Below are 12,642 nucleotides of genomic sequence, written 5' to 3' on the forward strand. Positions count from 1 at the left end.
TAGAATCAGATTTTGAAAGAGCTCTGGAAGACTTGATATCAAATAAGGCAGAAGGGATAAATAACATTTCTTCAGAATTTCTAAAATCACGGAGGGGAGGGGGGAAGTGGCAGCCAAGTAACTATTCAAGTTGATGTGCAGAACCTGTAAGAGTCGCAGCACACCATCAGACTTTCGGAAAAACATCATCCACATAGTTCCAATGATAGCAGGGGCATGTACATGCAAGAACTGTCCAACAATCAGCTTAACAACTAACACATCCATGATGCTGACATGAAAGGCATTCATAAGAATGGAAAAGAAAACAGAAGAGCTATTAGATGACGATCGATTTGGTTTTAGGAAAAATAACTGCACCAGAGAGACAAGTCTGACACTGCACTTGATACTGGAAGCAGGACTGAAGAAAAATTGAGACAAGCTCATACCATCTGTCGACTATAAAAAATAGTGCAATATGTTTGAAATTCTGAGAAAAATAGAGGTATGCTAGAGTGGTAGATGCTTAGTGTCCAATTTGTAAAAGAACCAATAGGGAACATGTAAGATTGGAAGACCAATAATGAAGTGCTCGGATTAAAAATGGTGAAGACAGAGATGCAGACTTTCACCCCCACTGTTCAATCTACACATCAAAGAAGCAATGGCGGAAGTAAAAGAAAGATTCAAGAGTGGGATTAAAATTCAAGGTCAAAGGATATCAATGATAAGATTCACTGATGACTTTGCTATCCTCAGTGAAAGTGAAAACTGCAATATCTACCGAATGAAATGTATAGTGCAACGAGTACAGAACATGGACTGAGAGTAAACCAGAAAAAGACTAAACTAATAAGAGGTAGGAGAAGTAGTAATAGTGAGAAACTTAACAACACAATGGGTTATCGTGAAGTGGATGAATTTAAAGAATTCTGCTACCTTGGAAGCAAAATAACCCATGACCAATGAAGCAAGGAGGACATAAATGGCAAACTAGGACAGCCAAAGAGGGCATTCCTGGCCAAGAGAAGTCTACATATATACATGATATTTTTGTTATCTGGGCTCATTGCTGTGACAATCTGTGCAGCTTTCTTGATTATGTCAATTCAACCTACCTAATTTGTGCACGCCGTTATTTACCAACCCAAGTTCACCACAGGATCAACATAGCTCAGCTTTAACCAACACTGTTTCGACTTTTTTCACGCCAGATCTCCAATTGCTTTCTAATTCACCTTTATCTCTCCCCATATATTTTTATTTTCATTTTCATTTCAGCCTCAGGGTTACACTTTCCACCTTCTAATACCATGTCACCCTCACAACATCCCCACAACGACCCCATTAAGTTTTATTTACATTCCCTCCGCAAACATGCCTTCGCCCTAGCCAGATTACGCTCTCATATTTTATTTACTCAGGCTTGTCTGACATTTGGCATTACCCCCAAAGGCCTCACACTTAAAAGTTCCCATCTCTGGCTGTAACCCTTCTTTCCATCAGTCCCTATACCAGTTCCAAACTGAACAATCCACAGCCCTCACTCACCTAATCCTTCACCTACACATCAACTCAGCCAATGAACACACCCGTCAACTCCTATCCTTAATAAAAGTCCTCAATCTTTCCTCTCCCACATCCACACCGGCTGTTCAGAGCATCCTCCTACAGGCCAACCGCAAATTAGAACAGCATGCCACCCTCCACCTCAAAAAACTATCCAATCTCCTGGTTTCCCACCTCCGGAAAGGCAACTCACTCACCCTCCACAACCTTTCCAGCAAACCTCAACCTCCTCTCATTGCACACAGACCCAGTCTCTCCCATCTACTCAATCTCCCACTTCCAGCTCCACTCGCCCCCAAACCTCAAAATTCAAATCAACACAATCTGGAACCACAACACCCTAATTCAGTAGTTAACCTTTCCTCCAAACCTCTCTCCCAATCCGAAACCTCTGTCCTATCCAAAGGCCTCAACTTCAGCCCTACTCCCAGATTCAACCAAACAGCCCTCGTCAAAGATTTACTGTCCTACACTCGTACTCTCCGCTGGAAATATCACTTTGCCATGAAGAAAGATAATCCTAATACTACTCCTAATTATCCAACTCCCCAAGACACTATCCAAATTGAACCCTGCCTGGAACAGTTCGGTCCTCCGTCACAGCGGGACCCACCTCTTCTTCCTCAAAATCACAGTCTCCAAACCTTCCAGGAATTTCTCACTTCCAGCCTTGCCTCTCAATCCTTCTTGAAAAACCTTAATCCTACTCCCAATATCACCACTGCTGAAGACCAGGCTATCCATGATCTGAAGGCTGACCGATCCATCGTCATTCTTCCGGCGGACAAAGGTTCCACGACCGTGGTACTTGATCGTCGGGAGTATGTGGCTGAGGGACTGCGTCAGCTTTCAGACAACACTACATACAAAGTTTGCCAAGATAATCCCATTCCTGATGTCCAGGCGGAGCTTCAAGGAATCCTCAGAACCTTAGGCCCCCTACAAAACCTTTCACCTGACTCCATCAACCTCCTGACCCCACTGACACCCCGCACCCCTACCTTCTACCTACTTCCTACCATCCCGGCCGCCCCATTGTAGCTGGTTACCAAGCCCCCACTGAACGTATCTCTGCATACATAGATCAACACCTTCAACCCATTACATGCAGTCTCCCTTCATCAAAGACCACTTTCTCAAACCGAACACCTGGAATCCTTACCCAATCTGTTACCCCCGGAAGCCATCCTTGTAACCATTGATGCCACTTACTTATACACAAATATTCCGCACGTCCAGGGCCTCACTGCGATGGAGCACTTCCTTTCACGCCAATCACCTGCCACCCTACCTAAAACCTCTTTCCTCATTACCTTAGCCAGTTTCATCCTGACTCACAACTTCTTCACTTTCGAAGGCCAGACATACCAATAATTAAAGGGAACAGCCATGGGTACCAGGATGGCCCCCTCGTACGCCAACCTATTTATGGGTCGCTTAGAGGAAGCCTTCTTGGTTACCCAGGCCTGCCAACCCAAAGTTTAGTACAGATTTATTGATGACATCTTCATGATCTGGACTCACAGTGAAGAACAACTCCAGAATTTCCTCTCCAACCTCAACTCCTTTGGTTCCATCAGATTCACCTGGTCCTACTCCAAATCCTATGCCACTTTCCTTGACGTTGACCTCCCTCTGTCCAATGGCCAGCTTCACACATCCGTCCACATCAAACCCAGCAACAATACCTCCATTATGACAGCTGCCACCCATTCCATATCAAACGGTCCCTTCCCTACAGCCTAGGTCTTCGTGGCAAACAAATCTGCTCCAGTCCAGAATCCCTGAACCATTACACCAACAACCTGAAAACAGCTTTGGCATCCCACAACTACCCTCCCGACCTGGTACAGAAGCAAATAACCAGACCCACTTCCTCATCCCCTCAAACCCAGAACCTCCCACAGAAGAACCACAAAAGTGCCCCACTTGTGACAGGATACTTTCCGGGACTGGATCAGACTCTGAATGTGGCTCTCCAGCAGGGACACGACTTCCTCAAATCCTGCCCTGAAATGAGATCCATCCTTCATGAAATCCTCCCCACTCCACCAAGAGTGTCTTTCCGCCGTCCACCTAACCTCCGTAACCTCTTGGTTCATCCCTATGAAATCCCCAAACCACCTTCCCTACCCTCTGGCTCCTACCCTTGTAACCGCCCCCAGTGTAAAACCTGTCCCATGCACCCTCCCACCACCACCTACTCCAGTCCTGTAACCCGGAAGGTGTACACGATCAAAGGCAGAGCCAGGTGTGAAATCACCCACGTGATTTACCAACTGACCTGCCTACACTGTGAAGCTTTCTATGTGGGAATGACCAGCAACAAATTGTCCATTCGCATGAATGGACACAGGCAGACAGTGTTTGTTGGTAATGAGGATCACCCTGTGGCTAAACATGCCTTGGTGCACGGCCAGCACATCTTGGCACAGTGTTACACCATCCGGGTTATCTGGATACTTCCCACTAACACCAACCTATCAGAACTCCGGAGATGGGAACTTGCCCTTCAGTATATCCTCTCTTCCCGTTACCCACCAGGCCTCAACCTCCGCTAATTTCAAGTTGCCGCCACTCATACCTCACCTGTCATTCAACAACATCTTTGCCTCTGTACTTCCGCCTCGACTGACATCTCTGCCCAAACTCTTTGCCTTTACAAATGTCTGCTTGTGTCTGTATATGTGCGGATGGATATGTGTGTGTGTGCGCGCGCGAGTGTATACCTGTCCTTTTTTCCCCGTAAGATAAGTCTTTCCGCTCCCAGGATTGGAATGACTCCTTACCCTCTCCCTTAAAACCCACATCCTTTCGTCTTTCCCTCTTCTTCCCTCTTTCCTGATGAAGCAACCATGGGTTGCGAAAGCTTGAATTTTGTGTGTGTGTTTGTGTGTCTATCAACATACCAACGCTTTCGTTTGGTGAGTTACATCATCTTTGTTTTTAGATATATTTTTCCCACGTGAATGTTTCCCTCTATTATATTCATACCTAAGCATTAGTTTCATTATGAAGGTGGCAAAGGATGGTTGCCATCTGGTCCTTGGTGAGTTAGTATGGAGGAAGACTGATAGTACACTGAGAACAAAAAAGGTGGTGCCTAATTATCTTGTGCTTTTTGGGCTTCTGCAGGTAGCACTTTGAACAGGACTGGTCACATTCTGAGGAAACACGAAATGAAGTGGATTTTTCACATACCACCTAAGACTGAGGTCCTTTTAGGATCTGCAAAGGATAATCTATGTTTGTGTAAATTGGGTGTCTACTGTACATTATGCAACCGTGGTATGTCATAAATTGGTCAGACAATGGGACTATGGAAAACATGTGTTTGAGCATATATGTCACACAAAATTACCGGTGAGCAAATCTCCAACCGCAGAACAGTGCCTTGGTATGAGTCATCTGATGGAATATAACAAGTCAGAAGTTCTTGCGCACAAATTCAGTTACTGGGATTATGTTATTAAGGAAGTTGTTGAATTTTTGCTTAAATTCTGCCTGGAAAACTGTTCTCTCCATGATCAAACAACAGAGGGACAAAGTTAACATTACTTATTCACCTGCTGTTAATTAATATTTCACAATCAATAACATCTGGCATTGGTTATCTCTGGTTGTGTGGTGACACTAGTTGTTTACAGTGTGCACTGTCTTGCTGTGAACACTGCCTTTTGGGTGCTGGTTGGCCTAGTCCCATCCACTGAAGGCTTAAGTTGCTATGTATTATGATTTCTTGATTCTGCTGAGCCTCAAAAACAAGGTGGTGTTCACCGCCAAAATACAGGCTGTTATTAAGGCCGTTAAGCAGATGGATTCCTGTAAATTATTTGAACATTTCTCATTTTATTTTAAAATGGAGTTTGCAATGAAACAGAGTTGAATAATCATCTGGAACAATGGCTGAGTTTGATTTGTGGAAAACTGGATGAAAAGTTGGTGAAGCTTTGTCATAATGCACAGACATCCACATATTTCTCATGTAACGATAACATTTTCAAGCAAAATGGTGGAGTGACTATGGGTTGTCCTTTATTGCCAATCTGTTTATGGAGAACTTCGAGGATAGGACACTGAGAACTTCAACTTTACAACCAAAATGCTTCTGGAGACATATAGACGATACTTTTTTCGCCTGGCCTCACGGAAGTGATGTTCTCAACAGATTTTAGGATCACTTCAACTGTTTTCATCCCAGTATTAAATTTACCATAGAGGTTGAAAGTGATGGGACATTGCCATTTTTGGAAGTCATCCTTTATAAAAAAAACAAGATGGAGATCTCGGACAATGTATTCACCAAAAGCCAATAGACACAGGTTGGTTTTGGCATGCCAAGAGTTGCCATCCAGCATACCACTGCAATGGCATCCTTAAGATTCTGGTATGCAGAGTATATGCCACTTCCAATAAGTAGAGTTTAACCCAAGAACTTGTACATTTGACAGGTGTTTTCAAGGAAAACAGATACTCTGAGAAGCAGACTCATCAGACTATGGAGTCTGGATCATCCCCAGAGGTGCATGAAGAGGAGCATAGATCTATGGCCTTTATTCCTTATGCTGGAGGCATATCTTTTAAGACTGGAAAAATTGTAATGAGTTTTAATGTTATGAGTGTGTTCCATCCATCTTCCAAGAATAGGGCACTACTCAGCTCTATGAAAGATAATTTGGGGCTTAGGAAGCCTGGCGTGTACAAAATTCTTTGTCAACATGGAAAGGCTTATATCGGCTGTTTGATTCCCACAGATCAGGACAGGTGCACGGAATACGGCCAGCATACGAGACTACAACACCCGGAAAAATCAGAAGTTGCAGAACATCAGCTGTTCAGTTTCCGCAGTTCGGGACAGGTGTCATGGAACATAGCCAGCAAACAAGGCTACAACACCCAGAAAAATCAGCAGTTGCAGAACATCACCTAAACGAGGGATATGGGATGAAATTTGTCAAGGCTGTGGTAGTTACCAACATTTCAGATTTTTGGAAAAGTGTTTATAAAGAGGCAGTTGAAATTAGGTTGGCAGATATTTGATTAAGAAAGACCCTGGTTTTCCTTACTATCCCACATTAAAACACAATGTTCTTCAGCGTGGCTAGCCCAAGTGTTTGAAAAAAGTCTCCGAGTGCAATATATCATTACTGCCAATGTTCTGCTAAGGGCAGAGCCACCAGCCCAGTCTCGGAGGGTAGCGACTGTGATGGGTGGCACATGTTCAGTGTTCAGTAGAAAGTCTATATAGGAGAAGCATTCTCCTGAAGATGGCAGACAGATGGATCACTGAAATATTGAATAATGTTGATTTTAGGATCCAGCAGCAAACCTGGGAAGACTGTTGAAGTGTCTCACCTGCAAAAGGCATTCTGCAGCTGCATTCTGGAAGCTCTCCTGGTCAAGCAGCAGACAAAGTATTTGTAGCAGACGTCCATTATCAGCCATAATGTGAGATATTGACACCCATTCCACAAATCCCGTCAGTGTGAGGAGAACTACCTGAAGTAAAAAAAAAAAAGAACAATAGTTAACATTAACAAAACTATTTTGTGCCTACTGTATAAATGAGTATGATATTCAGATGTCAAAGAAGGAAAAGAAAGAAACAAAAATGCAACCAGACTACTTGACATAGTAGTCTAGATTACTTACTGAAGTCCTGCACACAACAATGGAATTGTTGATCTGGCTGGAGACATGAACACAAAATCAATTACACAGAGAAAAATGTGGATATGAGTAGAATGCCCCTGTTTCATATAAACATACTGTGTCATTTCCACACAGTCAGTGGATCTGCTATTTTATGGCTGTAGTTTTATATAACTGCCCTAAGAGCGTAGACCTGTTGTTGAGCCAATCCATAAAAAAGTAAAGTATTAGAAAAGGAAGGGAGCCAACAAACATCTGTTCCCACTCATGAATTTCCCTCTTGTAATGTAAGTTACTGAAAACATTAACACTGTAGTACATTCCCTCTATTCCTTACCACACAGACAAAGGAATTCAAAAACTAAAAAACTCTTGAAAAGTACGACAATGGCTTTATGGAAATAACTTTCTTCTTCTTCTTCTTCTTCTTGCAACCAAGTCACTGGATATCTTCTTTGTATTTCCATTTTTCTACTTTGGGAGGCTATTCTTCTTCCAACCATAGAATGTCACTTTTCTCAATCTCTTGAGTCTTTTGGGCAGTGACTAATGATTTTCATACCTTTGAAAGGGACATCCTGCCATCTCTGCTTAGACTGTCCGCATAGTCACTTGCCATTTGTTTATACACTGTACATAGTTTTGACCATAGGAGAAGATACTGCTCTCAGAATGTGTCCATGTCAGTCTTCCGTCACTTTCTTTATAATGGGAGTTATACCAGATATCTGCCAGACAGGAAAATGACCATTATCAATAGAGCATCTGGATTTCCACAGCATGGAGATCACTTCCAGTGGTCACTGTTTAGTCCAGAAGTTCGTGCCATACAGTGCTACAGGACCAATTCCAGTCTTGTACCTTGGGCATTCAAATATATTTGTTTCCCACAAAGCAACCTCATGAATTTCCATGTATGACTTAGCACATTGGACAGGCTGTATATCTGGGTTCTTCTACGTGAGGAGAAAGTAATCCACTATGATGAGAAAACATTCACAAATTGGCAAAGCAGTCTTAAATGTGAGTGAGCACTGGTGAAATTATAGTCTGCTATTACTTCATTTGCAGAACATCAGGCAAATAACCGACTTCATTTACAATTTATTTGTAGTAAATTATTAAATTACCTGCACAACTCTTCCATGAGATGCCGCTTCTTGTATTTTTCCACTATCTGTGAGTGATTTAAATTCTTGGCAATGTTCCATAGTTAATTTCAAGAAAAATGTAAATATATCACCCATGTTTGTAGTTAACGCTTGATACAGGTCTTTCCTCCTCTGATTGGACTCCAGTGTCTGGAAAATGTAATTTGCACAATATTCTATAACAACAAGCTATTTTTAAAAGCAGTCAAGATACATGTGAATGAAAAATTCTGGAGAAGCCTTTCACTGAGACACTACTATTCACAAACAGTTCTGTGGAACCATTACAGCCCATTATTTAATGCATGAGAACAGAAACCTATGGTTTTACAATTTCTTTACATTTTAGTTTAATAACAGGACAGACAAACACACACTAATGTGCAGAGAACAAAAACCACGGGGCATACAACAACAAATGAACATATGTGGTGTATGAATATATCAGCATGCACAACGCGAATGACTGAAGAACAAAACAACATAGGATTCCTCAAAAATTTTAAAAATAATGGGATAAACACACATTATCTCTTTCGAGTAACTGAGGTACTGTTTGTCTTTACAACCTAGCCATGGAGTTATATATGCATTAAGAGTGAAAATGTACACACACACACACACACACACACACACACACACACACAGTTTTCTTTGGGAGAAGGGCAACTTTATGGTCAGTTGTTGTCCCATTACAGTTGAATGGTACCACAACCATATAGAGGATTTTTTGTTTAGGATACATGAGTGCAAGGCCATCAGTGTCCATGCTTTTTTTCCTACCAGGTAAGTATGATTAAAAAGATAGGAGCCCAGACAGCCTGAAAACACTTGTCTCCCTGTTAAAGATAATGAAAAGCAGGCCACTGCTAAGATAAATTACTGCCCTTTTATCATAAAATGGGAGTAATGCAGCCTAACTGTGGCAAACTAAAACTGGGATGCCACAAGCACCAGATGCTTACAGGTGCTCTAACTACAAGAGTCACATGTCATTGGCCAGTCATTTTCTTCTTTGCGTTAAAGTCACTTCTTTTCATCTGTTTGACTGTCATGCCAATAACTGGAGGGATGTTTGTCATGGCAAAGCTGTTGCTTTAAATTGCCATGACTTCCAATTTGCAATTCCAGTAACTCGTCATCGCACTGGTACATGACTTTTCTCCCCATGAATGAGGTAGATCATCCTCAGCAGGTTGTTGTTAATTTGAGGGGAGGGAGGGGGGGGGGACAGCATCGTAGACAGGTTGTGGCTAATTAGGAGCAGAGGACAGTATCTAAAATCTTAAAATATTTCAACGTATTTTCTGAATTAATCATTACACACCTGGAAACATCTCATATTCAACTCCATACTGTTTGCTATGTTGAGATGTTTAACACTTTCAACATCACAAGATGCTGAGATTCTCAAACAATGCATCAGATGATGCCATTGTAAATTCAAAATGTTTTGATTGGGTACTTACATGTCAGCTTTAGTTAATGATGTAGACTGCTAAATTAAAACAATAGGAGGACCCCATTTGTATCATGACCAATCACTGTGCCTGAAGGCACCGAAGCTGAAGACAACTGCTTCATTATTTCCATTTTTAAATGCCTCAATTTTATTTTGCTTCTCTGCAATTTATGTATGACCACAGGGTAAGTCAGATGTGTGGCATCTCCTGCCAACAATCACTACTAACTGCTACAGTGAAGTGCTTCAATGACACCATTTCACAATATCCGAGAGCCACAGAAACATTGCAATATTGTCTACCCCAGGATACAATTCTGAACGAATACAATAACGAATCCTGATGTTTATATTTCCATGCATTGTGTTATCTTTGTCCTGTAGCAGCTGAAAAACTAATGAAATGGAGTGAAATGACAATATGGCACTGATGACCTGGAGTCCCCCCACCTGGGGAAGTTCAGCCATTTCACGTCTTTTCAGTTGATGCCACACTGAGTGCCTTGCACACTGATGATGAAAAATGTTGATGAGACAACACAACACCCAGTCCCCGAGTGAAGAAAATCTCAAAGTTAGCTAGGAATCGAACCCAGGCACACTGCATAGCAGTTAGACGTACTGACCACACAGCTAAGGGGACGGACTGGAAAATTAATGATGAATGATGTTAGTAGTGTGTTAAATCTACTTAAAGTACAAAAGCACACCAAATATTTAACAATAATTTCTAATGGGAAAGACTGAACTATTATATTTTTTCAGCATTTCAGACAATTATTCAACTCAAATGCCACTTTCTCCAGTTTCTAGAATGTTTGCAAATAATCCATTACAAATTTTGCAACCTTACCAGCTATGTTCACACACAATAGTTGATGAAAAATGTTGTGGATTGGCAGGAGCCAACCCACGGGGTTTGGAGGAAGCCGAAAGGCACGCGTTTAAGCTCACGCAGGCTGGCGTGAGGTCTGGAACAGGACAAGGTATTTAGACTTCAGAAAAAAGGTGGTACTTGGTGGAATACTTAATTTTAATCCATTAATGTTGAATGTAGCTCTTGTCTGTACATTCTTTACAATATCAATAGCAACTGATAATGGCGCCTTGCTAGGTCGTAACAAATGACGTAGCTGAAGGCTATGCTAACTATCGTCTCGGCAAATGAGAACGTATTTTGTCGCTAGCAAAGTCGGTTGTACAACTGGGGCGAGTGCTAGGAAGTCTCTCTAGACCTGCCGTGTGGCAGCGCTCGGTCTGCAATCACTGATAGTGGCGACACGCGGGTCTGACGTACACTACCGGACCGCGGCCGATTTAAAGGCTACCACCTAGCAAGTGTGATGTCCGGCGGTGACACCACAAAAAATCTTTTCAGTAACCAGCAAAACTTTGTTTCTTTTACATAACTACAAGATAAGAGAGCTTATATTTTGTTCAGATGTTTATAGACACTGACTCCATACATGAATAAAACTGTGAATATTGACTAACATTATGCAGTATCCTCTACTTTGCCTTGTAAAGAATGTAATGCAACACGCATGAAGACTTTGGGGATTGAGGAGAGGAAAGGGAGTAAAATCCATCATGGCTTTGGAACATATGGAGAAGTTTTTACCACTCTTGGTACATATTTCACTTTCTGTCTGGATTGCACAGTGATACTGATATCTCACTAGAGATGGACATACAACTAACTGCCAGCAGCTGTGGTGGTGGTGGTGGTGGTGGTGGTGGTGGTTGGCTGTCTTTCATCTTTCACCATAGGGCAGCATATCACTGACAACAGCAGGAGATGCCTGCAGTGCCACGCTGCCATTAAAGGCCGTTGTTGCAGTTTGAGCACTTCACTTGGTGTTCTCCCTCATCACACCGTTCATTCACGCTATCCGCTGGACTGCGCTATGGATGAGACAGGCATTATCTGGACTACTTTTGTGAATGTTATTTGGATTGACTGTCTCTGTGCTATAGACAATGTCTAGTGAGGCAGTTTACAGATAGCTAACAGCTGATGTGCCATTATGTGTAATGCCAAGAGTGACACAGATGAGTTTAAAGTAAATCACATACCATGGCCAATATTTCTCAGGTATTACATGATTTATTACATGGAAAGCAATACTGTAGTGGTTTGATATAAGGTTAGCACTACTAGGTGTGGGGATGGGAATGGAATGGGTCAAATGTAAAAATAATCAAAAACAACTATTTTTATGGTGAAATCCATAATTTTTTATTTTCAGATGACTGCAATTTCTATTATAATATATATAATACCATGTTTAAATGTTACATGAAGGCTGTGGCTATGGACCCACCCCAAATCAAATTATCCCTAACAAAATGCAATGAGCTTACTGAGGATTACGTTAAGAATTAAAACTGTCATTACGCAACACATTTTCCCACTGTGGACAACATTTCTCATTACTCCAAATTTTCCATTTGGTTAATTTGCACTCGTTTTTATGGTAACTAAATGAAAGAATGTTCATGTGGAAAAACAGTACTGGCATAAAATGGGACTGGTATGGTGTTGGACTTAAAATAATGTTTGAAAACACCAAGCAGTTAACTTTCTTGTGCCCTAGGACCCCTAGTTCCGAATCAGTATAAGTCGTTACAATTTGTAACAAATTATGCCACAAATAATTTGTCTCCTAACATTGATCTAAAACCAATTATACTGTGTCCAGCATTGTTTATTGCCATTAAGCCATGTCCATGTTACATTAGCAAACAAAGTGTTGTGCTGGGCTAAATTTTATTCCAAATAGAAGATATACTGGCAATGATAGATAAAAGCTATGGTAGTTCCTC

The 12,642-nt window shown here is 41.7% G+C and overlaps 1 protein-coding gene across 1 annotated transcript in view; it reads right to left on the bottom strand.

Annotated features, from left to right (window-relative positions):
- The window catches only part of LOC126253448 (exportin-5), a 209,537-nt gene that overhangs the window by 138,321 nt on the left and 58,574 nt on the right, over positions 1-12,642 (bottom strand). Inside the window, exons 4-5 of the mRNA XM_049954794.1 lie at positions 8,334-8,504; positions 6,907-7,050 (exon numbers count right to left, since the gene is read on the bottom strand). Coding sequence (XP_049810751.1) covers positions 6,907-7,050; positions 8,334-8,504 — 315 coding nt within the window. The remainder of the gene's footprint in view (positions 1-6,906; positions 7,051-8,333; positions 8,505-12,642) is intronic.

Source organism: Schistocerca nitens, chromosome 4 (genome assembly GCF_023898315.1).
Source record: "Schistocerca nitens isolate TAMUIC-IGC-003100 chromosome 4, iqSchNite1.1, whole genome shotgun sequence".
Classification (NCBI taxonomy): domain Eukaryota; kingdom Metazoa; phylum Arthropoda; class Insecta; order Orthoptera; family Acrididae; genus Schistocerca; species Schistocerca nitens.